This window comes from Lagopus muta, chromosome 7, assembly GCF_023343835.1.
Source record: "Lagopus muta isolate bLagMut1 chromosome 7, bLagMut1 primary, whole genome shotgun sequence".
NCBI classification, from domain to species: domain Eukaryota; kingdom Metazoa; phylum Chordata; class Aves; order Galliformes; family Phasianidae; genus Lagopus; species Lagopus muta.
In genome coordinates this window covers 45,181,555-45,199,103 of record NC_064439.1, presented here as the reverse complement: position 1 = coordinate 45,199,103, position 17,549 = coordinate 45,181,555, and the positions used below count along the sequence as shown (strand labels likewise).

At 40.7% G+C, this 17,549-nt stretch overlaps 1 protein-coding gene across 3 annotated transcripts; it reads left to right on the top strand.

Annotated features, from left to right (window-relative positions):
- Positions 1–262: 262 nt before the first annotated feature.
- On the top strand, positions 263–17,549 carry STARD3NL (STARD3 N-terminal like). 3 transcript variants are annotated; one of them, XM_048950932.1, is made up of 9 exons: positions 263–350; positions 7,603–7,899; positions 10,666–10,743; positions 12,724–12,801; positions 14,050–14,103; positions 14,220–14,337; positions 14,913–15,011; positions 16,236–16,305; positions 17,066–17,549. In XM_048950932.1, the coding sequence occupies exons 2-8, from the start codon at positions 7,675–7,677 to the stop codon at positions 16,286–16,288; spliced, it is 705 nt and encodes a 234-aa protein (XP_048806889.1). In that variant the 5' UTR covers positions 263–350; positions 7,603–7,674; the 3' UTR covers positions 16,289–16,305; positions 17,066–17,549. The 3 variants fall into 3 exon arrangements, with proteins under 3 accessions (XP_048806889.1, XP_048806890.1, XP_048806888.1); XM_048950933.1 differs by having other exon boundaries at positions 280–350; positions 7,606–7,899; XM_048950931.1 differs by lacking the exon at positions 263–350 and adding an exon at positions 499–746.

The following is a 17,549-nucleotide window of genomic DNA, read 5'->3' as shown; positions in this document are numbered from 1 at the left end:
TTCGTAACATGCGCGATGAAGAACTGGTAACGGAACACAGGTAATTTTGAGTTCCTAAAGGATGATCTGCAGCACTGTAACTTCAAAAATAGAATAACGAGCTGTAAGATGGAGCTGAAGGCAGCACCGCAACCCGAGCCCGGAGCCAACGACACGGAAGGCACCCAGGTCAGACTTCCAGCACCCCCCGCGCCTCCCGCCTCCATCTTGCGCTCAGGAAGGCGGCCGGCGGGGCGGAGCCACGGGGGTCAGTCACGCCCTGCTGCTGCCGGCTCCGCCCCCCGGTCCCCGGGGCCTGCGGCGCTGCTTGGCCGCGGCCGGATCTCCTCAGGTCGGAGCGACTCGCCCGGGTAGGATGTGCCGCCGTCCGGCAGCGAGGGGCCAAACTCTCAGAGTTTGGAGCGGTGGGGAGCCGTCGGCCAGGCGGGAAGCCGCCGCTGGGCGGGGGCGGCCCGCGCCTACGTGAGGGAGGGAGAGAAGGAGGGTGGGCAGCGCTCGCCGCCGCCCTTGGGGCCTTCCCTGCCCGAGGGAACGGGGCCGTGCGGTGATGGGGCTGTGCTGCGCGGGGAGCCGGCAGCTGTCAGCTGTGTGCTGTGCCTTCGGCGCCTCGGCTTCTGCGGTGGGGTGGAGGGCTGCGTTGTGCCTTAGTCACTAATGGAAGTCCTGGTGTCTCGGAGTTAGCTAATCCAGCGTTGTCAGAACACGTCTAGTTGCGGAGGATTCGAATCCTTTTTAGCAGATTTTGGGTGAGTTGTAAGTAGGCCTGGTGCAGCTTCATTATGGAGGTGTTCTGTAGGGTGAGGCGTTATTTCTAGTAGGCAGAATTAAAGGATTTCTTTCAGAGGGTGAAGTGAGCGAGCAAAACGTGACCAGTGCTTTTGCAGAAGAGGTTGGCGAGGTGGTGATGGTAAATGGCTCTTGTGGCAGCAGCAGGCTGGGATTTCACATCATCAGCCAGCAGCTTCCAACAAGAGCTGAGTCACTTTAAAGAGTCGTAGGTACATTGCTTCTTGAACATACTCTGATTTTACTGTCAGCTAAAAAAATTGTTTTTATTTTGAAACTCTTGGCAATCGTATTGAAAGACAGCTTCTTAGTACTGCTTTTCTGTTTTGCTGTGTTAAATTCAGCTGGAATAATAACAGAAATAAAGGTTTAAAAATGTAATCTCAGTAAGTAACTGGTATGTGTAGCTCATAGTCGTCATGTTTGACACTTAAGGTCAGCTACTCAGTCACCAACTGGAGCCCTCAAACAGCATCTCTGCACGTATCAGGAGTTAATGTCTACCTGGCAGAGACAGACCTAGGTGAATTATATGGAAAGATTCCATGCTGAAGGTTCAGATACACATCTTTGCTAGTGTTTGCTGCTTGAACCAGATAATTATTTCTTAACAGTGTCACTGAAGCATTTTAGGGATTGAAATTGAAGTAACAGAATGAATATGCTTCAAAGCGTAAAGAAGTATCACAAGAGCTATCGAATAGGAGTTGCAAATGAAAGATCTTAGAAAAGTTTCTCTTGTATTTTAACATGAATGGCAGATTTTTCAAAAATACAAGCTTGTATTAGAGCATATTGTATTTTAAAATGGATAACAGCTTTTAAAAACACTAATTCTCAGAAGCTCTGAAGAGGGATTAAGTTTTCAAGGAGGAAACTTTCGCACCACTTTGTTCAGTAATTACTGTGGAGGTGATGGAATCCTGAGCGTTTCTCAGTAGCATGTAAAATGCCTGATGTATTTCAGGAAGAGTCCCAGAGTTCTGTGCTAGTGCAGGAGGAGCTCGTCTTGTGCCTGCAGTACATGGGTAGCAGCCCAGGGGCGTGAGTTTGTTGTTCAGTTAGAGAAAACAAACAAACATTCACAAGTGTCCTGTGCAATAACCCAGTATTGAGCTTGATATTCCAGTGAGCATCAGATGTTTGGTCTCTCTAAAGGGCTGTGTTTTTTATTTTGAGGAATGCTGACTTGATAAAGCACATACTCTATTGATACCTAGAAGAAGACTTCTCAGTGCGAACTGATGCTGGGTGGGCTACAGAGTCACCTTCAGAGAGAAGGAAAAGGTTGAGAAGAGCTAAGACTGGATTTGGAGGTTAACTGTCTTTTCTCTGTCCTTGTACTATTTTCCTTTTAGGCCAGTTTTCCTCTGTACCTCCCTCTACTTTCTGAAGAAATCAGTGCTGTGTGTGAGTTTCCTACTGCGGACAGCTGTTGTAGGTTACAGGCATGTATATGTGCAGATAAAACATACAGAAGCACTGTATACATTCATTAATGTAGCAGTGGGGAGCTGACAGGTCTTAACCTCAACATCATGACATAGCTCAGGTCATTGGGAAAATGAGTCCATATAATCCAAATGAAAAAAGAAAAGATGACATCTTCTAAAAAATCAAAGCCAACACTTAGCTTTGCTAATTATTTAATTGAGTCAGTGAATGTTATCAGCTGGGATGTACTGGTTTCAAATGAAATACTTAATTGTGTGTCTGAAGTGCTTGCTCTTTATGTGTTCTAAGTACTTAATCATAGAATTGTTAAGGGTGGAAAGGATCTCTACAGTGATCTAGCCCAGCCATTCTCCTATCACCCATTAAGCCATGTCCCAAAGTACCACATCTGTGTGTCTCTTGAACACCTCCAGGTGTTATGAATGCTAGCAACGATGAAATGCATGTGCCAGGTTAAATATCCTGAGTGGAAACGAGATCTGAGTCTTGAATTGGGAACGTGTTATAAAGCATCCTTCTTATTTGTCATTTTGTAGTATTTTTCTCTAAACAGAATAGGGTTGTGTGTTGGAGAGCACGCTTTGGTTACACAAAAGCTGAACTCCAGACAGGTACGCTTCCAAGTGTCTCATGAATTCCTCATGGGGTGTATTTTCAAAGTCGTTTTGGTTTAAATCTGAGGAGCTGTTCTTTCACAAGCCAGTTCCCAAGTCTAGTTTGAATGTGCCTGTGTGGGGGTACAAAGCCACTCACACACATCATATGTTTGGGATGTGCTGTTAGGAAGCACACAGGTGGAAGTGGCAATGGGGCTAAAAGCAAGGCACTGCCAATACCAAATTTACCTGCTCTTTGCTCTGCCATTTTCTCAGCTCTTGTAGAGCAAGAAGTGAAATGATAGGGAGGGTTGGCAGCATTTTGCTGGGCAGGGAGAAATCAGTCCAAGGTTGGAGCATTTTGCTTTGACTTTCTGAATGTGTTAAACTCACTCCTGGGACAGGGGAAGATGTCTTTGTTCCCTCAGATGTCCTACTGACCCAAAAATTAGACTGATTTTTTTTTTCTTCCCATTTCTCCTTGTAGCTTGTTAACTCTGTCCTGCACTCTTCAGCAGCTTTGTTCAGTGCTCTGAGAAACACCTTGTTCAGTGTGCATGTGAGATGAGTGCAGCTGCCCTATTACTTGCGTTGGATCACCATCAGAGTATAAGAAAACAGGGGAAACATCTTTCAACCAAAACAACTGATGTTTGAGTTGTCTTTAATCAGAAGTTAGTTTTCAAGTACAGTTCTTAAGTAAATAGCATTAGAATTAAACTGCGGTATCATCTCATAGAAAACAAAAATTGAACCCCATATGAAAGAAAATAGGAAGTTAGTAAAACAAAATATGAATCTGCTAGCTAAACAATACTTTGTGTTTCAATTTCCTTTCTGAACAGGACGCCTGTAGTCACTTTTCTTGCTTAGTGTTTAGTCTAACATCCAGCTGTCTGCTTGGTAACGTGTCTTTCAAAATCCTCCTTGTAAGTTATTTCCAAGGTTCACCAGTGTGAAATCAGATGTGTAAGTGCAAGAATCATTTGTATGCTGTGCAAGCTGTACTCAAGTATATTGTATCCGTTCTGTACGTTGAATAAGAAAAGATCTTTTGACTTGGGTAGGTAAGAGCTTGTACTTCACAAGCAGAGCTACTCTGGATCTGAATGCTCAGACAAAGGTAACAGAGTTTTCCTGTGTGCTGAAATGCTTTGTCCCTCCCCTCCAACTGAGGGCTTATTTGTAGCTCATAATTCCTGCTGTGTTGCTTCCTTGAGCATCCAGGCTATTGCCAAAAAGCTACACACAGTATCTTGTACTTAGGGTTAGGAATTTTGTGGGCATCCACCAGCTGAATTTTTCAGTTTTACATTGGTTAAAGTGTGTAGTGCCTGTAAACACTTCTTTTTTTTTCCTTCAGAAACTGGTTAGGATCTCAGTATAGAGCATGGATTGTGAGATGAAGTATATCCATAACTGTATGTAGATGTAGGAGTAGGACAACATGGAAGTAGCTGTTGTGGAGCTGGTTTGCCTTATCCTGCAGTGCTTTATAGTTTGCAGGAATTTCATGAGCATCAAACTGGAGAGCAGAGGAACTGCAGCAGATGAATGGTTCGCTGTGCAGCTGTGAGCTTGGTCTTGCTGATCCTCAGACACAATCCACTTAATATTGATTTGGACCAGTTGCTTTTAATTTTGTCAGTGATGATTTTCTCTTTGGGCCTTCAGATAATCTAACTTCTCCTGAATGCTGACTATAATGTCACATGTCAATGGAAAGGATGCATCTTAGGTCTCCTTTCCGAATGTCGGCCACTGTTCCTTTGGTTTTGTTTGTTTGTCTTCAGCATCCACATGGTCATTTTTTGCTTCTCTTTTATTGAGTGGACTTCTGATATTTTTAGGCTATTGTTTCTAGTGTTTTCTTATCCTAAAATTGCCTTCTCATGATGCTTTCACTTTCACTTTCACTTATGATCTGTTGGATCTTGGTAGCCTTTCAAGTAAGCTTTTTATTTTTTTCCTCCCCACATCATTTCTGGTATCTCAGTTAAGTTCTGTTACCTGTTTCAGTTTTTAACTTGCAAAGAAAAAGATTTGTGCTGGTGCTCATGTGTGATAAATGAATTTATAGCAAGCATATAAATAAATTAAGGCAAGTACAGTAGAATGGAAGAATTGGAATAATAGAATGGTAGAAAAGCACCATCCCAATCATGCATCTCAAAGATGGATGTAAAACTGATGCGTGTGCAATGTGTGCCGTTTGCAGTAATGGCAATGACTTTAAATACAACCTGAAATTCACAGGATAGTTCTCATTGTGCTCATAGCTCTTCATCAGGCTTGAGTCAAAAGAGGAGAAAGTATGTCACAAACTTCCTAATGTGAATTCTTATCTCAAGGCAAAATATTTTCCTCTTAAACGCTTTGACCTTCTGGTAAGCTCACCGTGAGATAGAGCCGTGAGCCTGCTGTTATGGAGGAAATCCATGGCAGACCTTTCTTCAGAGCTTTACTTGCGACTCAGGATCCTTGGGCAGTAGGCACAGAGTTTCCTGGAGGATGTTATGAGCTGACCTTCTTTCCTCTCAGCTTTCCTGTGTTCTGTGCTGAAATGGTTCCTTGCGTAGCAAATGGCTAAATGGCTTCACTGTCGTAGGCAGCTGCTTTAGATAACACATGGGTATTACCAAACTAGCTGATAAACGTGACTTGCAGAGGGATCAATGCCTGGTATTTGGAACAGAGGTATAGAAGGGCTTGCAAAGTAGTTCTTTACTAAAGGTGTTCATCAGTTTCCTCACTATGAGAGTGGTGAGGTGCTGGAACAGCTGCCCAGAGAGGTTGTGGATGCTCTGTCCCTGGAGGTGTTCAAGGCCAGGTTGGATGGGGCCCTGGGCAGCCTGGTTTAGCATTAAACGTGGAGGTTGGTGGCCCTGCATGTGGCAGGGGGTTGGAGATTCATGATCCTTGAGGTCCCTTCCAACCCTGGCTATCCTGTGATACACTACAGCAGTGTGAAATAATCCCATGTTCATGTTCTTAATGTATGACTTCCAGGTGTTTTCAGTACTTCCCTTGTATAAGTATGTTTTAAAGAAGAAAAAGGCAGAAATGTGGTATGAGTTTAACTTCCAAGTTTCTCCACTTGCTCAGCAGTGTTCATAATTTCTAATCAGTGTATGCCTTGAATGAGAGAGAGCAAGAGGTTACAGAGCTCAGGCTGATGCTTCCTGAGAAAAGGCTCTACAGCAGTCCTGGCACCAAAAGCTGGGCTAACCCAGGGGAGGGAGCTGGGCTGCAGTGAAGATGCTTGTGCTAAACTTACTTGGAAGCATCTTGAAACAGGAGAGAATGCAGTACGATTTCTGCCTTTACTCTTTTTCCACCTAATGGAACTGGAAACTCCATCTCCTATTCCCACTGTGTAGTTTCTCAGGCCGAGGGTGCTTTGCTCACATCTCTTTAAAAGATTATGGCCAGCAAAAGACCTGCCAGCTTTTCTGTTCCTGTGATGTGTGATTGAGAGCCAGAAGAACTCTGGCTGGATTTCAAAAGCCATTCCCAGGCTGGAGCAAGATGGCAGTCTGTGCATGTGCTTGGTCCTGTGCTGGGTTCAGCTTGTAGCCATGTGCCTGAGTGACCTGGTGATCGGCGCTGGCTTGCTTTGCCTCGGCCAGCTCCTTCCCACAGTCAGAAGCAGGGCTCCTCTGTCAGGGAGCAGGCCAGCTGCTGTTCTCTTGCAGCAGCCCAGGAAAAGCTGCCTGGAGAATGTTTGTGTGACTTGACCTAAATGTGGGCCAACACTGGCTTGTCCGCCTTCCCTCAGCTGCGATGTGTGTGCACTGACTATTCCCTTCCCCACCTTTCTTTTTCCCACATGTCCCTATATCCTCCTGTTTGTCCAGAGCTGTGTTACAGATGCCTGTTTGTTTTTCCTTCTGTGCTCTCTCTGCCTGTTTTCTTACATAGTGGAAGCTGGAATGCTGTTGCAGCTTCGGATGGAAGAGTGGGAAGGGTTTGTTTCCATTTTGTGGTGTACTGAAAGTCAGCCCACACAGGAAGAGACAGAGCTTTGTTCTTGAATTTCAAGAAGTTGCTCCCACAGTGTTACAGAAACTCCACTGACGTGATTTGTATTGCAGCACTTCTAGCTTATTCTTCTGACTATTTTGCATAAAATTAACATTTCTTGAAACTTCTGTGACCTTAACTCCTTCTAGGAGCTTTTTCTGGAAGAAGTTTCTCCTGTAGTATAGCCATCAGTTTGAGTTTTGTAAGAAGTGGACATGATAATCTCATTTAAAAAGTGGTGAGGTCAGTAGAGACATCCTTACCTTTTGCCACTAAGCTGCATAGTTGTCTTTCTGTCTAGCAACATAAGATGTGATAGCAGCTGAGGTTATCTGTAGACTCACTAGTGGCCTATTTGCTTTATAGAATATGTACTGTAGCCCTCTTGATTTTAATTGACTTCTAATCTTTTGGTAGTGCCAGCTCTGGATGTGCTGGTAGCACATCCTGTGAGGAGAGGTGAGGGCACTCAGGCTGCCCAGCCTGAAGAAGGCTTTGCAGTTCCCTGAGAGGGGGAGGCAGAGAGAGATGCTGGCTCTGCTCCTGTGCACCAGTGGCAGGGCAGGAACAGCACAGAGCTGCACCAGGTGTGGGTCAGATTGGGAACTGGAAAACATTCCTTTGCCATGAGGGTGATCATGTGCTGAATCTTTATCTAGAGAGAAACTTGACATAGTGAGGTGAAATTGCATAGTGGAATTTGAGGGCTTTGCTGACTAACGTAGATTTCTTTTTTATTTAGAAGTTGTTCCTATATGGATCAGCATTCTAGTGATGGTGAAACTGGAAAAAGACTACTCTAAGCCAACCCAGGATGAATCGGGTGCCAAATGATGCAGAAAATGCTCACAGTAGCAGTGTGGAATCCTGCCCGTCCTTGCGAGATGTCCACTCCATCAACCCAACACACCTGATGGCAAGGATTGAGTCCTATGATGTCAGAGAGAAGAAGGGAATATCGGACGTCAGAAGGACTTTCTGTTTGTTTGTTACATTTGATCTCTTATTTATAACTTTGCTGTGGATAATAGAATTAAATGTGAGTTATCTTTTCGGTACGCTTGGTCTTTATTCAGGTATTTATTCACTTCAGGAGTGGTTAATACGTTTTCTATCCCAATTGTATGCTACTTGTGTCTGTTGAAAGTAGTTTCATTCTTTTAAGCTTTTATGAACTTTTTATCTGCTTAGCTGCATTTACTTAGTGGATATGTGGTTTATATTCATGTAATTAAACCTTTTGATGTTCCTGTAGCCTATGAATTGTGCTGAAAAACATTGAAAGTCCAGTGAACTTTTCAGGGAGCAAGAAGTATCACTGTGGGTAGTTGTGACAGTTTGGCAACTGTTAATTTTATTAGGATTCAAGTGCTTTTTATCTTGCTTAGTAGCTCAGAGTCAGTGACTGAAGGGTTTTGTCCCTGGAAAATACTTACAACGGCCAAAATCTTTATTTTACAGCAATATATCTGAGACAAATGTAGTAATACACATTGTTTATGGCAGGACACAATCAAACAATGTAAGCTTCCACAGTTGCTGCCTTTTAGCTCCAGCATTTGTAATTTGGAAACCAAGGTGGTTCTTGTGAAATTCCCAGAAGTAAATAAGACCGAAGTTTTGTTATTGTTTCATAGTAGCATCCATTTTTTTGAACTGGATTTGAAGCTTGTAATCTAAAGTGTGTATTTAGGAAAAGGCACAAATGAAAAATGGGAAGTACCCCTTTTTTTGGTAACAAAGACCTGGAGTAAACATTTTTTTTTTGGTCATCATCCATTACAAGATAAATGATGTTGATTATTGATTGGATGTGATGAAATTTCGTGAGCTGACTGCTTGAACAGCTTGCTATAATGAAAAGTATATTTCCTGATTTAATTTGAGAAAGCAAACTTTGCCCGATTGATAATGTTGTGACTGTAACTTTTTTATCTTGCTATGTGGAAAGGCGATTCTATCCAGTGTGTAAAGTTAGCCTGGCTCAAAAGAACCCACATGTTGCATCCTGATGCTTTCCTTTTGCTCATTGTAAGCTACTTTCTTTAAAGCTGGTTTGACTAGGAGGAGTAGAATATGCTTTTGTAATTCTTGTTGAGTATTCAGAGTACAGTTTTTCATATTATTGCTCTCAGAATATTTAAGAATGTAGGAAATGCTACGAACTCATGGTGGTCTTTTGGAATGCTGTAGCATTGCACATCTCTAGATCCCAGCAGTTAGCAGTTGTCTTTGATCTCAAAGGTCCCTTCCAATACAAACCATTCTGTGATTCCCTACTGGACCTTCAGAATTACTGCCAGAATCACTGTAAATACGACTTTCCTATTGTCACTCAGCATAACTTATTTTTAAACACTTCAGAGAGTTGCTTCATTAGTAGTTTGAGCAAACTCTGAATCAATTCTGTCGTGGTTCTCTGTTCATCCTTGTGTTCACATGGTGCTCCTGCATGCGGAACAGGCTGCTGAACTGTCCCAGAACTGAGTCAGCAGCTGATGCTGATGTGTTGTGTTTGCATTCTTTAGTTTCTTTATCCTGTAGGAGAGGGCTGAGATGTCACATTGAAGAGAGGAGAGGAAAGACCAGCCAACTTTTATTTAAATTGACCTTAAGTGCAGTACAGCAGTGTTCTGTATATTAATTTCTGTGCATCTTCCCTTCCGTTTCCTCCTAAATATTTTCCAAAGGTTTATGAGCAACATACATACAATTTCTCTCTCACTAGAACCTTCCTTATTTATGCTGTCAATAAATGGTCGTGTAGATCAGCAAGCAATGGACAGCTGTATTTAGGCAGTTGGCAGCTTTCTGCAGAGGGGGAGGGAGAAGAGAAGAAAGAATAAACAAACTTGGGGTTGGTGTGAAGAGCAGCAGGAAGAAATCAGAGAAAAAAAAAGTTTTAAAATATTCAGCAGTGTAGTTGAGGAAAGAATATGAAAGTATCTACACTGTACTGCTTTGGGATGGTGAACATGAGTTGTGGGATGCTGTGGTGCTTTGAAAGCATGATGGTAATCAAACTCAGAGCTTTCTGCTGTTGTTTTCCAGTGCTTTACATAACTGTTACACAGTGCTCACTTATCTACTTCAGTATTAAAATCAAATAGCCTTTGGAATGGAATTTGGACATAAAGGTTCTTCACTCCTTGCTAAGACAAGTAGCCCATTTTGAACAGAAAGATCATGAGCACTTCCATCTGAAAGATACCTGGCTAGGGACGATGCAGTTTTGAATCTCCTCAAACAACTGAAGGAATGAAGCCTGTCTTAGGCCATTCTACAAATAACTAATGATCACAGCTTCTGTGCTTTTGATTTCTCGGTTTTGCTCATTTTTCTGGAAACAAGTAGCACATATATTGCTAAGGAAAATATATATGGAGTACAAGTATATGAATTATATGAATTTGATTGAATTCAAGTGCTGAAGAATCAGAAGGGATTTTTATTATCACCTGTTTGCTGTCATGTGGCTGATGAGAGCTAATTTCTGGGTGGCTTTCTGATCAGCTGTTTATATTCTTCTGAAACACAAAATGCTTAATGAATTTGTGTAGGAGAACTTGCACTTAATTTCTTTTACCTTCAGCAACTTGTTTGCTTTTATTTTAGGCCAGTCTGAAATGTAGCTTATATAGCACAGGTTCTTAACAGTGATAAATTGTGTAGCATCCTCATCTCCTCTGATTGGTTTAATGATCCTTGGGTATGTTTATCAGGAATTGCTAAGTTAATGTTTTGCATCTGTGTTATTGGCTGAAGTAATTTCTGTTCTAAAGCTATGCGTGTTGTTTCTTTGTAGGTAAAGGGAGGCATTGAGACTACCTTAAAGAAAGAAGTTCTACATTATGACTATTCTTCTTCATATTTTGATATATTTGTAAGTATTCTTAAAAAAAAAAGGGATGGGGGAGGTCAGAGGGGGAAGCAAAAGTACAGTTTTTCAGTTTCCTCTTCCCTCAAATGTTTCCTGGTTCGAGTCCTGTGATAGGGCTGGTCTCTTCTTGCTAATTTAAACCAGAAGAGTTTGTGCCAAATATCACTTGTCTAGGAGTTGCCCAGTCCTTAAGCAGCAGGTTCTCAAGTTTTTCAATTGAGATGCTTTGGCAGACTTAAATTGCATCTTCTGGTTTTAGAGAAGGAAGAGGTGAAAAAAGTCAGGAATGAGACTGATCTAACACAGAGACTTTATTAAGAGTTGAAGGCCGGTGCTCCTCTTCTGTAACATTGTTTTCTTTAAATTGACATTTTTGCCCTTCCACAGAAGTAAATCTTTTGCAGTGAGAGAAACGTGTTAACAGGTTGGCCTGTGTGGGTCAGGTTTGTTCAGATTTCTGTATTTTAACTCAAACAGGGTTTTTTAACATTGTATTTTAAGCAGAAAACGTTAAGTGCGTATCTCCTGTCCTGTATATAGGCATCTGAAGTGCACAGGAGCTCTTCTGCCTCAGGAAACTTTTCTGTCTTTTCAGAGGGGCTGTAGCTCTGAAGTTGCAATGCAGAGATTTGTTCTGGTTTCTGCACTGGGCCATTTGCCGAGTCAGATGGAGTGAGATACCGGATACAAGGATGTCAGAAGATAGCAAACTATATTACTCCTTTTTTCTCATGGTTATTTTGCTGGCGGGTTTTTGTGATGTACCTCATTTCAGAAAGAAGGGAGGAAAATAATTCTATGTAAATGTCGATTCTCTGGAAATTGCCCTGTCGTTGAACCAAGGATTAAATACTTCTAATGCCAGATAATTGACTTTTTTTTCCCTGGGAAGGGACTAGATCATCACAGAACCACAGAATGGCCAGGGTTGGAAGGGACCTCAAGGATCATGAATCTCCAACCCCCTGCCACATGCAGGGCCACCAACCTCCACGTTTAATACCAGCCCAGGCTGCCCAGGGCCCCATCCAACCTGGCCTTGAACACCTCCAGGGATGGGGCATCCGCAGCCTCTCTGGGCAGCTGTTCCAGCACCACCTCACTGCTCTCTCTGTAAAGAACTTAATTGAATTCTGCAAAATGAGTTGTGGGCTTATACAGAATTTCTTCTGTTTCTGCTGTACACACTGAAACATATTTGCAATATGCAATATTGAAACACATCTGTCTCAGATCCATTTTCATTTTTGAGTGTGTTTTTTTTTTCTTCACATCTTTAAAATTCCCAAGGCATCTTTTAAAGCAAATCAGAAGAATCTAGTATCAGAGGATATGCAGGCAAACTGATAATTTGGTTCCCTGTTTCAGTAATCTCATCTGTCTGCTATTGATTTCATTTTCTAGCCTAGAAATCCCATAACTCATCCATCTTTCCTGCAGAATATTTGGAGTAGCTTGGTTCTGCAGGCATCTTCATAAAGAATAATTGATTGCTGAAGCAAATTCAGACAATATTAAGGAAGTTAAGTAAACATCATCCCATTGCATTTTCAAAGTCTTTTCAGTTTTTAATGATACTGTTGCACAGCAGTAGCACACTAGTAGGATGAGCAAGGTAGATAGTGATACTCGAGGTATTTGCTGGATTAACTACATCTAGATTTAACTGCTTCGATTCCAGTTGGGTAAAATGATCATAAACATATTCTGCGTAGCTTATATTTCCAATTTGTATTTGTGCAGTTGCTCACGCTTGTAAATTTGAGTCTTGTAGCCATGTGAACGATACAATCATCTCTGTGCTTTAAAAATGGAAAATGATATTGTTTGAAAAAGCAAACCCACCTTCAGATTTGTTTCTTAATAGCAGAGCTGATTGTCCTGTTTTGTTTGTTAGCAGTTCATATTTTTAGCGAGCTGAGAATCTTGTGGTTCTTCTTTGTTCTGAATTAACCAACAAATATTTTTTTCCTTTCTCTGTAGCTACTGGCAGTCTTTCGATTTAAGGTGTTAATACTTGCATATGCAATGTGCAGACTGCGCCATTGGTGGGCAATAGCTGTGAGTAGCAGCCAAGCATAATGGAGTTTCAACTAGAATGGATCCAACAGGCAAATTTTTAGATGCCTCTTAATGTCTATATGTTAAGAATCATCTTGATGGTATATATGGAAATTAATTCAGGTCAAATGCTTAGAAAGTTTTAAAGTCTGAAGACAAGAATTTAATAGCATAGTGTATGTGATCCTTGTTAGGTATCATGTTAATAGAAGTTGGAAACTAACTTTGAATCCGATATGAATGGGTAGTTGTAACCACTTGTACCATCTGACTTACTAATTAATGCTTGAAATATATTTGCACTGGGAATATTGAATGTTATTTCAAAAATAATTGGCATTTGTTGTGCCAAGAATAGCTATGTGTTAATTCCCACATTTTTAGTTGCTAGAATGTTATGTACCAGCCATGAGCATCAGCACTTGTACTGCTCCTTGCTCCAACACAGAGTATTGGTTATGCGTCCCTTCTTAGAAAGGAGGTTCTTGACAACTGTAGTCAACTATATATATATATATGTATATAATCGTGGTGGTAAGCAATAGATCCATAGAGCTTCACTGAATGTTTTGAAGAAGCTGTTGGTCTTAAAATCCTACTTGTGCTTACCAGATGGTAGTTTGGTCCTGCTGTTATTTAAGGAGTTGCTGGACCTAAACACATAGAGTTAGAAGCCAGTTGAAGCGAGTAACACTTGTGCACTGTTCTTCTGTTTTGGTTTCAGGTTTTTTGGTTTTTTTTTTTTTAGGTACTTTTTTGTCACCTCCTATTTTTAAACCATGCCAAGGAGTATCAAATGATTTAATTTTCATAATAGGAAGATGGGAATTAAACTATTAATTCAAGTTTCCTCGTGCAAAGATATTTTGTTATTTGAAATGAAAACTTTGATTTGGATGATAGTGAAAAGCTTTTTGAGCAATTGTTTGCTTTTTCCCAATTAGATTTACTGTCTGATTATTATTTTTTTTTATCTAAGTGAGTTAGTGAGAATACTGCATCTTCCTTGTGGAGTAAGATCACAGTTTATACAGTGTTATCATCTAAACTGCCTATCAGCTGTATGAAAATGAACATTTGGAGCTGTTTGTATTAAAAAGGCTAAGATAACAAGGTTATTTTAATAACACTTGATAAGATTTATTAATCTATGATGCTTCTGTTGATAAATATTTCAAATTGAAGCTGTCAGATAATGGCAGAAATGAGAAAGTAAATACAATTAACTGTTCTTATTCTTTCTTTCAGTTTACAACAGCAGTGACCAGTGCCTTTTTACTAGCAAAAGTAATTATTTCACAGGTATATATATTCTAATCACGTTTGCTTTACTTTGTTGGGATTGGTTGCTTGCTTGCTTTTAAAGCAGGATTCTTCAGGTAGATTTCTATAGTGTTGTAAATGTTTTTTTCTTCTAGCTGTTCTCACAGGGTGCTTTTGGCTACGTGCTGCCCATCATATCATTTATACTTGCATGGATTGAAACCTGGTTCTTGGACTTCAAAGTGTTACCACAAGAAGCTGAAGAAGAAAACAGTAAGTTTCTGTTGTGTCTCCCTCAGTCACTGAAGTTGGCAGTGTTTGCTCCCATACTGTCAGAAGAATGCATCTTTCAGCTTCTAAAAAACATTGAGTTGTTTAAAAAATTTAATACGTGGCATAATTTTTCTAGAAGAGAACATATGCCTTCAATGAAGTGGGATTTTTATTTAGGCACACAAAGTTAAAAGTTGCAAGGGCCAGACCAGTATTTGTCAGGCACTGAAGAGGAGCTTTGATTAATTTGATCGTGCGTGGCAGTTCACTGAGCATTAAAAATACATGTGTCAGAGTTTTAGTTAGATGGTGGATGCTGCTAAGTTCACATATGGCATCCTAACGCGCCTTCTCATGGAGTGGAAGGAAGGATTCCTTAACTTGTGTACAGTATTCTCTTTTGCTGGATTTTGTTGCCCTAGCTGCCTGTAATTACAGAAACTGCACATTAAATCAGCAGTTTTGTAATGTTAATACAGTACCTCAGTCTTGAAGGTGCTTGATCTTGGTATTTAAGCCCAAGATTTAATCTTAAGCTGTGAGATGATGTCTGGATTTATTTTTTTTCCTGTTAGGATTTTTGATAGCACAGGATGCTTCTGAACGAGCAGCTCTCCTTCACCCAGGAGTCCTGTCTGATGGCCAGTTCTATTCTCCTCCTGAATCTGTAGCAGGTAATTATGGTAGCATTTGTGAAGATTTTTCTTAATGGCATTAAACTTCTGCATATTTCTTCCTCTTCGTAGTGTATGGGAGTGGAGGATGAATAGAGACTGTATTTCACAATCCTGAAATAAAAGATTATTTTATTCAGCAATTCATTTTGTTCAAGACCTACCAGATGAATTGCAGTGCAGATAGTTGGTGAGTCTTCTGATTTGTCCCAGGGGCGTTAGAGAAAAGATAGTCTCAAAGAAAATGGGGCAGCAACTGAATGGAGGTGGCTGCTGTTTTTCTGCCCTCTCTCCCTGCTAGCACTTGTATTTATTCAGCATTACATTATTTTATCCAGCCTGAACTTGAAGCTTTGCAGTATTTTAGGGCAGGCAGTGAAACTGCTCAAAAGACCAACTGAAGTTTCAGTTGGAGGCTCCTTTCTCATAATAAAAAGCTTCCTGTGTGAAGTGCTGAGTGTGTTGAACTGAGAGCAAGCATTAATTATACCTTGAGTCTGTGTACCGAGCACTTTGTTCCAGTTGAGCTGTGAGGTGAGTAAGCCAGCAATAAATGGGAATACTGCAATACCGAGGAATGGGTTTGTGGATGTTTCAAGGAAATTAGTACTCTCTACTGTGAACCCAAGATCCCATGTCAGTCTTCTTACCCTAAAATAGAAATCTATTTTGTAAAGCTCTGCTTTACTGTGCATTGTATTTAAAATAATAACATCCACATACAGCTGCAGATGCTTTTGCCCATCTTGCGCTGTAGAAAAATTAATGTTGGTGACTCTTCTCGTTTAGTGGCTGCCTTTGTGGTTGCTGAGTGTCTTAGTGTAATCGGTGACTTAGAGCTCCATCTAGGGATGGCAAAGCATTAAAACAATTCTGAGTGTAATGCTGTGCTATGCCAGCACACTATCAAGAAAATTTCTGTGATTGCATGTAAATTTGCAGTCTTATCCACGTGGAAAGTTAGAATTTGATGTGGTAGCATGACCTCTGGGAGTAATGGGGCTTAAAAATAATGACTAATGATTAACACTGAAAAAGAATTCTAGTTAAAGAAGTGAAGTCTATCTTGAGGTTTATGGGTAGAAGTAGTCTATGGGTAGAAGCAGTAGAATATAGTATAAAAGGAAGTAAAAGTGGAGCCAACATTTATTCCTTGGCAAGATGAGTTATCACCAGTACTTATTTTCTCAACTGAATTGATGACATTCCTCTCTTCTTGTTCAGGATCTGATGAAGACTCTGAAGAAAAACAAGACAGTGAAAAACCAGTTGTATAGCAAATATAGAAAAGCAGGTAAGTTCCTCTGCATATCAACAGAATAATCTTAAATACTTATTTCTTCTTAGCTGCTTCTCAAATTATTTGAATGGTTGGACTGATTCTTAGGAGTTCATCTTGCAGTCTTGACAAAGCTCAAGCAAGGAATCCTCTCATATTCTTGAGAGTTGTTAGGCCCCTCTGCCCTTGAGTTCTGGTTAACCCAAGCGCAGGAGTCTGAGGCACCTCTTCCAGTGCTCAGTGTAAAAGGCTGCAAACTTGGGATGAAGCTCCTCTACCATTTCTTCTCTGGCTTCTTGGAAGAAAAGTGATGGACCAAAAGTGGAAAAGGAGGAGGGAAATGTCTCTGGAGATGGGGATGCAGAAGTACTAGGAAGAGATTTTCTTCCAGTTTGAGTCTAGGACATGACTCTGAAAGATTGTATGGACAAAACTGCTTCAGCATTTCCCCTTTACAGTCTGTTTAGTACCAGTGGGTTGCATTATGCAAGCTGTGTTTTAAGATTTTTTGAGGTGTACTTTGGTTCAATAGATCCATATTTTAGAAATTACTTAGTTACTTCCAGAGTTATCTCACCACATGCTTTCATTTTACCACAAATGGCAAAGCTTGAGCTAGAGAAGGTATTAAATGTTCTGGAGCAGTTGAAGCTTGTGACTTGAGAGTGTCTGTTGCCTGTCTGAAATAGTGGGTGACTTTTTCTTCTGAGCCTTCCTGTTTTCTGTATCTATTGTTTTGACTCATTTTCATCTTAACTTGTATAATCTGTTACAGAAGGAAAATCTCTGAGGGAAGTTGGTGGGGATTTGGAAACCCTGGCAACAGTCTGTGATTGAGTTGCTGGTGGAGCTGCTGACTGGAGAATTTATTCCTTAGAAAGCGAAGGGAATGGTTCCCGTGTACTGTAATACCTCACAAAGATGTACCTTGTGACATATGTACATTAGATTGCCTCCTGGGTGGCATGAAAATATTTGCCCATGATGTATTATTCAGTGATTCCTGAAGTTGATCTTCTAATGACTAGGTAATTACTGGAAAGTGTTGTCTTTGTGTACCTAATCAAGAGACTGGTAATATAATGAAGTAAAACTTCTCTGTGGTGAAGTCTATTTAATGGTTGGGACTCACTAGGTAAAATTATCTTGTTTTTGCAATTTTGTCATTAGTTTTATGTTTTGTTTTGTTTTTTTAACTCCGTGCATTTTCTTTTTTTAATGGATATGTTCACTTTCTAAAATAAAAATGTTAAAACGTG